This window comes from Penaeus vannamei, chromosome 37 (assembly GCF_042767895.1).
Source record: "Penaeus vannamei isolate JL-2024 chromosome 37, ASM4276789v1, whole genome shotgun sequence".
Classification (NCBI taxonomy): Eukaryota; Metazoa; Arthropoda; class Malacostraca; order Decapoda; family Penaeidae; genus Penaeus; species Penaeus vannamei.
Genome location: NC_091585.1, coordinates 27,898,602 through 27,908,601, shown reverse-complemented (window position 1 = coordinate 27,908,601; position 10,000 = coordinate 27,898,602). Strand labels below are relative to the sequence as shown.

Genomic DNA, 10,000 nt, shown 5'->3' with positions numbered 1-10,000 from the left:
TAAGAGGTGGAGGAGGAAGAGGTGGGATGAGGAGGTGGAGGAGGAGGAAGAAAATGTGGGAGGTGGAGGAGGAATAGGTGGGATTAGGAGGTGGAGGAAGGAAGAGGTGGGAGGGGGAGGAGGTGGAGGAAGGAGGTGGAAGAGGTGGAGGAAGGAGGAGGAAGAGGTGGAGGAAGGAGGAGGAAGAGGAAAAGGAAGGAGGAGGAGGTGGAGGAAGGAGGAAGGTGGGAGGTGGAGGAGGTGGAGGAGGTGAAGGAGGAAGGAGGAGAGAGAGGAGGGATGGGGAGGTGGAAGGAAGGAGGTGGAAGAGGTGGTGATGGAGAGGAGGAGGAGGAAGGGTGGAGGAGGGAGAAAGTGGAGGTAGAGGAAGGAGGAGGAGGAAGAGGTGGGAGGAGGGAGGAAGAGGAAGGAGGAGGAGGAGAAGGAGAGATAATAGAGAAGGAGGAAAAATAAGAAGAAGAAAGTAAGATTAAGAGAACTAATTGCGAGAGAAACGTGCCGCGTGGACTGTATAGCTTGCAATAGAATTAAGTTGCAAAATGGTAAGAGGAGAGGAAGGGAAAGGAGGGACTAATTTTAAAAAGGAAAATAGGAAACGAATTATGAAAATTAAGATAAGAATAATGAGGAATATAAGGGATGGCGACTATAAAATGTAAATAGGAATTATAATAAAGGACATTAGATAGAAAGGATAATCAATGCTAAACGGCAATTAAAAGAATAACATAAAGTATATCAATAACAAAATGATAGAAAATATGATGAAAGGGAGAATGATTTTGAAGGATAACCAAGAACTCTTGATTAAAAGGATAATAATGATAAATATAATGACATTGATAATGAAAATCGCTATAACGAGGTAACGAATGCATAAAAGGAATAGGTAATGATGATAATGATAAGGAAGCAGTAAGATGCCGATAAACATTTGCATAGCGGTCAGAGGACACGTCTCAGAAGGCTTTTTATATCGGAAGGAAGAATGGTTATCATTGCGTTTAAATGAACGCAGAACTTCATTTTATTGTATTATGATTGTTGTTATTATTATTATTGTTTTTCTTATTATTTTTGTTATTATTATTGTTGTTATTATTATTGTTTTTTATTATTATTATTGTTGTTATTTTTATTATAGTTTTTATTATAATAATAATTATTATTATTGTCATTATTACTATTATTATTATCATTATTATTAATATTATCATTATCATAATCATTATCATTATACTCTGGTTTACAGTCGTTTTGTTAAGAATGTTCTCTATTATTATTACTATTATTATTACTAATTTTAAAACTTTGTACCATCATATAGCATCACACCATACCATTAATACCATAAAAACTACCATGACATTCTTTGAACAGCGGGACAAGAGGGTCTTCGCGAGGCTCCCTCTGATTGGCTGAGAAAGGACACGTTTTGTTTGGCTTTTCTGTTTATTATTTATGTTTTCGTTTGCATTTTTGTTTGTGATCTGTGTTTCTAGATTTTTAATGTTATTATTATTATTATTATTATTATTATTATTATTATTATTATTATTATTATTATTATTATTATTGTTATATATATATATATGTATATATATTATATAAATATATATATATAAATATATATATAAATATATATAATATATATATATATAAATAATATATATATATATATATATATATATATATATATATATATATATATTATATAGTTTTTTTCTGTTTTCCATATTTTTTATTTTCACGTTTTTTTTCCATTTTCATTTCATGTTATTAGCTGGATGACCTTTCTACGGACGCTGGAAGAGAACATCACATCCCATTACATTTCGTCACATTTTCATTCCATTATTCACATTACATTACATTTCGTGTACTTTGTCACCGAACCCTTTCAAATCTTTCATATATAGAAAGATATGGACATGTGAAGAGAACATCACATATCCCATTACATTCCATTACATTTTCATTCCATTACTCGCATTACATTACATTTCGTGTGTGTGTGGACAAATCTTTCATATGGAGAGCAGATATGTATGAAGAGAACATAATCTATTTATGAAGAGAACATCACATATCCCATTACATTTCATTACATTTTCATTCCATTACTCGCATTACATTACATTTCGTGTACTTTGACAAATCTTTCATATATAGAAAGATACGGACATGTGAAGAAAACATCACATATCCCATTACATTACATTACACTTTCCTTACATACATTACATTACATTTCGTGTACTTTCTCATCTCAGAAAGGCGAGGAGGCGCGGTTCCTGACGAAGGAAAATAGAGTCCAGAAGATTCCCCAGAACTCGGGAGATACAAAGATCCGTAGGGGGGGTGGGGGTGGAGGGGGGAAAGGGGGAAAGGGGGAGGAGAAGGGGATAAGAGGGGACGGGAGGGGGAGGAGGTGGGGTGGAGGGGGAAAGGGGAGGAGGGAGGAGGAGGAGACGGGATGGAGGGGAGGTGGGGTGGAGGGGGAGGAAATGGAATGGGGGGAGGTGTTAGGGGACGGGAGGGGGGTGGAGGGGGAAAGGGGAAAGGGAGGAGGGGGAGAAAGGGACGGGAAGGGGGAGGGAGGTGTTGGTAATGAACTTAAAGGAGAGAGTGGCCGTTTTAAAGGGGTGACGGCTTAATTGGTGCTTTGTTCACACGACGCGAATGATCGTCCGCTCACTCCCCCCTCCCCCCCTCCCCCCTCCCGCCCCCTCTTTCTTGTGGTCCGGACGCGCTCTCGCCTTCTGGGGGGGGGGGGGGGGTGTAAGGGTCGTCTTTGTTCTTTTTCTTTTTCTTTTTACTTTTTTCTATTTTTTTTTCTTGATATCTTTCTCTCACGATCTTTCTATCCGCTTATCCATTTCTTTCGCTTCTGTATATTTTTCTCTCTCTCGATCTTTCTCCTGTTTTTTTCTCTTCTTCTCTTCCCTTTCCCTTCTCTTCTCTTTCTCTTCTCTTCTCTTCTTTCCTCTCCTCTTATTCACTTTTTTTCCCTCCTTATCATCCTCCCCCACTCCTTTCAAACGCTATGTGGTTGGTGAAGCTTTTTATGCTTTTGATAATCTAGTCTTTGTTTCTGTAAACCGTGAAGGGAGGGAGAGGGAGAAGGAGAGGAAGAGGGGGAGGGGAGGAGGAGGGAGGAGAGGAGGAGGAGGAGGGAGAAGGAGAGGAAGAGGGGAGAAGGAGGGAGAGGGGAGAAGGAGGGAGAGGGAGAAGATGAAGAAGAGGAGGGAGGGAGAGGGGGAGAGGGAGCTGGAGAGTGAGAGGGAAGGGAAAAAAGGGGGAGGGAGAGGGAGAGGGTGAAGAAGAGTGGAGAGGAATAGGGGTAGAGAGAGATGGGGAAGGAGAGAAAAAGAAAGAAATGGAAGAAAAAAGAGAGACAGACAGGCAGACAGAGACATAAAGAAACAGACGGACAAAGACAGATAAAAACAGCGAGACAAAAAGAAGAAAAGGAAGTGGGGAGAGGGCATGAGGGAGGGAAAAGGGAAGGAGAATAAGGAGCGGGTAGGAGGGGAGGGTCTGGTCGTTCGTGTAACACTGGATTCGAAATGCGGATTCATGTTTACTTCGTTCGCTAAAGGGGGAGATCTGCTTGAACATATCTGCATACTTCCATTTATTTACTTACCTAATTTGTTTTTCTATCTATTCACTTGTTTATTGACTTGTTCATTTATGCATTTGTTTATTAATGTATTTGTTTATTGATTGATTGATTTGTTTGTTTATGCATTTGCTAATTAGTGTACATGTTCACTTTTTTTTTACATTTATGTCTTCATCTGTTGATTTATTTGTGTATTTGTTTATTGTGGAAGGTTTCTGAACGTGGAAGTAATACGGGGATATTTCTGTGTACACTGTAAACGTTCATGGGGTGAGAAATAAATAGGGAGTGAGAGTGAGAGAGTGAGAGTGAGAGTGAGAGTGAGAGTGAGAGAGAGAGAGAGAGAGAGAGAGAGAGAGAGAGAGAGAGAGAGAGAGAGAGTGAGTGAGTGAGAGTGAGAGTGAAATAGAGAGAGAGAGAGAGAAACAGACATAAGAAAAAAAACATTCATAAAGTTGCTTCTACTTATAGATATATTAATGCAATTATTTCAGATAAAACTATAAAACACTCATTAAAACTTAATTTATTTTTACAGGGAAAAGTACAGTCGGACGTGGATGCATCCGGTCACCGATAGGTAAGTACCTCATTAGGTTAATTAGTTGTTGGCTGCAGAGGGACGCTTGGGCCTCTGTGTGTGTGTGTGTGTGTGTGTGTGTGTGTGTGTGTGTGTGTGTGTGTGTGTGTGTGTGTGTGTGTGTGTGTGTGTGTGTGTGTGTGTGTGTGTGTGTGTGTGATATCTCCTTATACCGGTTTCTATCTGCCTCTCTTCGCATTTTCAAAACATTCTGTTCTCCCTCCCTCCTTATCTCCCACCTCCTTTCTTTATTTCCTTCCCTCCTCCCAACTTATCTCCTTCTGCCCTTCCTCCTTTTATGCTTTCCTCCCTCCTCCCCAGCTCTCCTTCTTCTTTCCCTCCTCTCAACTTTCCTCACCCCTTCCTTCCCACCCTCTTCTCAGCAATCCCTCTCCCTCCCGTTTATCCATTTATCTCAATCTCCTTTCCGCATCTCTGGCTTCATTTTGTGCTCCCATGTACAGAGCAAAAGGGTTTGGATTTTAGGAAGCCACGGATACGCTTATTCGAGGACGGAGAGTGCGATTGGATCTCCTTGCGAAAGAGGTGGACGATGCTCTTCTTTCTGTCGTCTATAGCTTGCATCGTCTCTTGGGTTTCGTCGTCTATATTTTTTTGTCGTCTGCAGTTCAGTCGTTTATACTTTTCTTCGTTTTTACCATCTATAGTTTCGGTCGTTTATTGTTTATTTGTCGCCATTTAGTTAATAGATCTTGCTTTTAATAGTTTTAATGGTTAGGATTAAATGAAGATGATGTTGCTGTGATTCTCTGATTAGAAAGAGAAGTTAATAGTCTCTCTCTCTCTCTCTCTCTCTCTCTCTCTCTCTCTCTCTCTCTCTCTCTCTCTCTCTCTCTCTCTCTCTCTCTCTCTCTCTCTCTCTCACACACACATTCCCTTTCGTTCATATTCTCTCTCATCCCTCTCCTCTCCCCCTTGCCCCCTCTCCCTCCCCTCCTTATCCCCCTCTCTTCCTCTCTCCCTCCACCGCTGTTCCTCTCTTTCATTCCATTTCTCCACAAAACTCGAGGCAGGAAAATTCCGAGCTTCTCCGCCCCCCTCCCCTTGGCTATCTCCCCCCCATACTCGTTCTCCTCTCCCTCCTCCTCTCCTTCCCCCTCCCCCTCCCTCCTCCTTCTCCAATCCCTCTCCTCCTCCCCTTCCCTCTCCTCCCCTCTCCTCCCTGTCCCCCTCCTTCCCTTCCCTCTCTCCCCCTCTCCTCCCTGTCCCCCTCCTTCCCTCCCCCCTCCCCCTCCCCCAACCCACGTATTCCAGAGACACTTCTAAAGCATTCCCAGAGCTCGGAATCTTCTAGAAGGAGTGTGATCTTTCGAAGAAGGAGTTGGGGTCGGGCAAGCAGACAAAGCACGGGGGGGGGGGGAGAAATGGAGGAGGTTGGGGAGGGGGGTGGAAGGGGGGAAGGGGGTCAGTAGCCTTTATACGTGCTTTATTTATTTATTTATTTATGTCTATTTGTTCTGCTTTTGTTATGTCACGTGATCTTCATCCCGTGACAGAAATGAATATTAACGATCTGGCATCTGAAGGATTCTGATAATTTGTGGTTTTAGTGTTTCTTCTAAGTATCTTATCCTCCATTAATCATTTTTAATAGTGTTGTGTATTAAAGGTGTTCATTTCGAATGGAAATTATACGGGATTTATTGGATTCATTCTGAGGCTTTCTCTATCTCTCTCTCTTTCTCTTTCTCTTTCTCTTTCTCTTTCTCTTTCTTTATCTCTTTCTCTATCTCTTTCTCTTTCTCTTTCTCTTTCTCTTTCTCTTTCTCTTTCTCTCTCTCTCTCTCTCTCTCTCTCTCTCTCTCTCTGTCTCTCTCTCTCTCTCTCTCTCTCTCTCTCTCTCTCTCTCTCTCTCTCTCTCTCTCTCTCTCTTTCCCAGGATACATTTCCTGTTGTGGTCTGATGGCGTGGGATTGTATATATTGTATATATATCTTGTGTATGTGTTATGTATTTGTCTATACCTTTATCTTTGTGTCTATTTGTCTGTCTCCTTACCATTGTCTGTCTCTATGTCGTCCTTTCTATCTTTCTCTATGTCTCAGTGTCCGTCTGTTTGTGTCCTTCTTTCTGTCTGCCATAATGGCTTTTTCTATCTGTCTCTATGTCTGTATCTCTTCGTGTCTAGTCTGTCCACCTGTCTGTCTGTCTGTCTGTCTGTCTGTCTGTCTGTCTGTCTGTCTGTCTCTGAGAGTGTTAGAGCGATTGGACCCATACATATTTGCATAATGTAAGTCCGTGTGTGTATGCCTGTGCGCTAATGCCTTTACGTTTGTATGCATGTACACGTATGCCTGGTGTGTGTATTCCTGTGTGCGTATGTATGATGTGTGTATTCCTGTGTGCGTTTGCCTGTGTACGTATGTCTGGTGTGTATTCCTGTGTCCGTATGTCTGTGTATGTATGCCTGGTGTGTGTATTCCTGTGTGCGTATACCTGTGTACGTATGTATGATGTGTGTATTCTTGTGTGCCTATGCCTGTGCAAGTATGTATGATGTGTGTATTCCTGTGTGCGTATGCCTGTGTACGTATGTATGATGTGTGTATTCCTGTGTGCGTATGCCTGTGTACGTATGCCTGACGTGTGTATTCCTGTGTGCGTATGCCTCGGCCCGAATCAATAGCCTGTGCATCATGGATCATCTTCGCATGCCAAATTCATCCGTGATTTAGGCATTTATTGCAAGCGATTGTTAAGCCCTGACTTATGCACGGAGCGCTCTCGGGGCCTCGTGCAAAACGGACTCTGCGATGAGGCCCTGATGATAAATGCATATTAGGCCTCTGCGAATATTTAGAACAATGTTTGTGTGATGGTCGCGTCGTGCAAAATGGCCGCGTGGACTTGTTTTCTCTTTTCAAGGGGGCGAGAGGCAGGGAGTCGTGAGTGGCGAAGTCGGCCTCAGATTTGCGAAGAGGTTTGCGATTTCGTTGCGTCGTGTGCTCAGAGGCGCCGGTGGGGGGGGGGGGGAGATGGAGTGGGGGACTTTTATCTGTCGCTGTGTCTGTCTCTCTGTCTGTCTGTTTGGGTGGCTCGCGGGCTGTTTCTCGGCCTCTTTGTGTGTCTTTCCACGTCTGTTTAGCCGTAGCTATCTCTTGACATTATCTTTATTTTTTCCTGCATTCATTCATCCATACATGCATACATCCACTCATCCAGACATCCATCCATACATACATCCAGACATCCATACATACATACATACGTCCACACATGCATACATACATACATACATACATATATACATACATACATATATACATACATACATATATACATACATACACTCATCCTTCCAACCCTCCATACACATCCATCCATACATACATACATCCACTCATTCCTATATCCTTCCCTCCTTACATACATACATTCATACACCCATCCAGTTGAATAAATAAAAAAAAAAATGAGTATATAACTCTGTATCTTTGTTGTGTCTCCTCCAGTGCTTGCTTCCCTCCCCGGCGCCTGCATTGCTTGCGCTTTTGCCTTTGCGCTTGTATGTGTGGAGGAGGGAGGGAGGGAGGGAGGGAAAGGAGGGAGGAAGGAAGAGCGGGAGGGAGGGAGGGAGGGAGGGAGAGAGGGAGGGGAGGAGGGAGGGAGGGAGAGAGGAAAAGGGAGGTAGAGAGGGAGGGAGAGAGATGGGGAGGAAGAGAGGGAGGGAGGGAGGAAAGGAGGAAGAGAGAGAGGGAGGGAGGGAGGGAGGCAAAGGAGGAAGAGAGAGAGGGAGGAAGGAAGAGCGGGAGGCAGGGAGAAGCGGAGCGAGAGCAAGGGAGAGCGAGGCTAAAAGTCTCCTTCTGGTTGGCGTTAGGAGCCTGACCCTTGACCTCGCCTTGCACTCCCAGGTCATAGGTCATCGAGGTTGCGAGGGCACAGCTCCTTCCTCTGGGGTTGGGGAGGAGGGGGAGGGCGAGAGGGGAAGGGGGACGAGGGAGGGATAGAGGGGAAAGGAGAGAGGAGGGAGAGGGAGAGTGGAAGGAGGAGGAGGGAGGGGGAGAGGGGAAGGGACGAGGGAGAGGGAGAGAGGAAGGGGAGGAGGAGAGGGCACAGGAGGACGAGGGAGGGGAGTGGGAGGGGGCAGGGGAGGCAAGATGAAAGGGGGGAGATGCAGCAGTCAGCCCCTTGCGAGCTCTGCAACACGTCTTTGAAGGAGGGCGTGAGGTGGTGTGTGAGTGGGCTGCGCGCACATGCCTCGCTGTGTGGGGTTTTGTGTGCGCGAGAAAGGGATAGGCGGGGGGGTGTATAGGTAGGCAGGGAGGCACGTGGATAGATGGATAGATATATAGATAAATCACAGACAGATAAACAGCAACATTTGCATATATATATATATATATATATATATATATATATATGCATGTGTACACACACACACACACACACACACACACACACACACACACACACACACACACACACACACACACACACACACACACACACACACACACACACACACACACACACCGACATACATATATGTAGGTAGGTAGGTTTGTATGTATATATATATATATATGTATATATAGTATGTATGAACACACCTCACGCACCGACAGACACATACGCGCGCCTGACCGAACGAATCAAGGCGAGGCAAGACGAAAAGACAGGACGAAGCAAGCCGAGGCAAGCTAAGGCAAGCCGAAGCAAGCTAAGGCAAGCCGAGGCAAGCTAAGGCAAGCCGAAGCAAGCCGAGGCAAGCCGAGGCAAGATGAAAAGGCAAGCCGAGGCAAGCTAAGGCAAGCCGAGGCAAGGAGAAAAGGCAGGACGAAGCAAGCCGAAGTAAGCCGAGGCAAGGCGAAGCAAGCCGAGGCAAGCTAAGGCAAGCTAAGGCAAGCCGAGGCAAGACGAAAAGGCAAGTCGAGGCAAGCCGAGGCAAAGCGAAGCAAGCAGGCCTCCGACGGGCGCCCGAGCGAGGCCGCGAACCCCGGGCGGCGAGGAGCCTCCGCCCGCGCTCGCCTCGCCGTGTTCTCAGCCCTCCTAATGGTTTTCTTGCGGATTTCCCTCCCCGCCCGCCGCCCCGCTCCCTCCGCCGCCCTCCTTTAACCCCTTCCCCCTCCCCCTCCCTCCACGAGCTGTCTTACTCCCTCCGCCGCCCCTCCTTTAACCCCCTTCCCCCTCTCCCCTTCCCTCCCCCTCCCCGTGCTCTTCTACTCCTTGCGATTCCTCCTCTCTCTCTCTCCCTCCCTCCTTTCCTCCTTCCTGCGCCCCACCTTTCGCTCCCTTACTGCGCCCTCCCTTATTCCTCTCTCCCTTACACCCTCCCCCTCCACTACTCTCCATACCCCCCACCCCCTCATACCCTCTCTCCCTCCCTCTTCCTTCAGCTCCCCTACATCATCCCTCGCTCCCCCCCTCCTTCCTTCCCCACCCCTTCCTTCCCCTCCATGAGCCACCTCCTTCCCCCCACCAATCTCCTCTCCCCCTCTCTCCTCTCCCCCCCCTCCCCCACCACCATCACCGTGGAGATCGTGTGTCTCGGCGAAGTCCCCCTTTCCTGGAATATTCTTGGCTTGCTTGGGTTGGGTGGTATTGCAGGGGGGGGGGGAGAGAGAGAGGGGAGGGGAGGGGAAGGAAGGAAGGAAGGAAGGGAAGGGAATGAAGGGAAGGGAAGGGAAAGGAGGGAGGGAGGAGGAAGGAGGAAGGGAGATGAAAGGAGGGAAAGGAGGGAAGGGAGGGAAAGGAGGGACAGGAAAGAAAAAGAAAAGGAACGAAGGGAGGGAAGAAGAGGGAAGGAAATAGGAGCAGAGGGACAAGGGGAG

The 10,000-nt window shown here is 46.0% G+C and overlaps 1 protein-coding gene across 16 annotated transcripts in view; it reads left to right on the top strand.

Annotated features, from left to right (window-relative positions):
• Nucleotides 1-10,000, top strand: part of tou (bromodomain adjacent to zinc finger domain 2B toutatis) — a 413,452-nt gene that overhangs the window by 300,458 nt on the left and 102,994 nt on the right. For all 16 annotated transcript variants that reach the window (XM_070115190.1, XM_070115173.1, XM_070115185.1 and 13 more), the window contains exon 2: nt 4,167-4,208. In XM_070115190.1, the coding sequence (XP_069971291.1) occupies nt 4,189-4,208 (20 nt within the window). In that variant the 5' untranslated portion in view covers nt 4,167-4,188. The remainder of the gene's footprint in view (nt 1-4,166; nt 4,209-10,000) is intronic.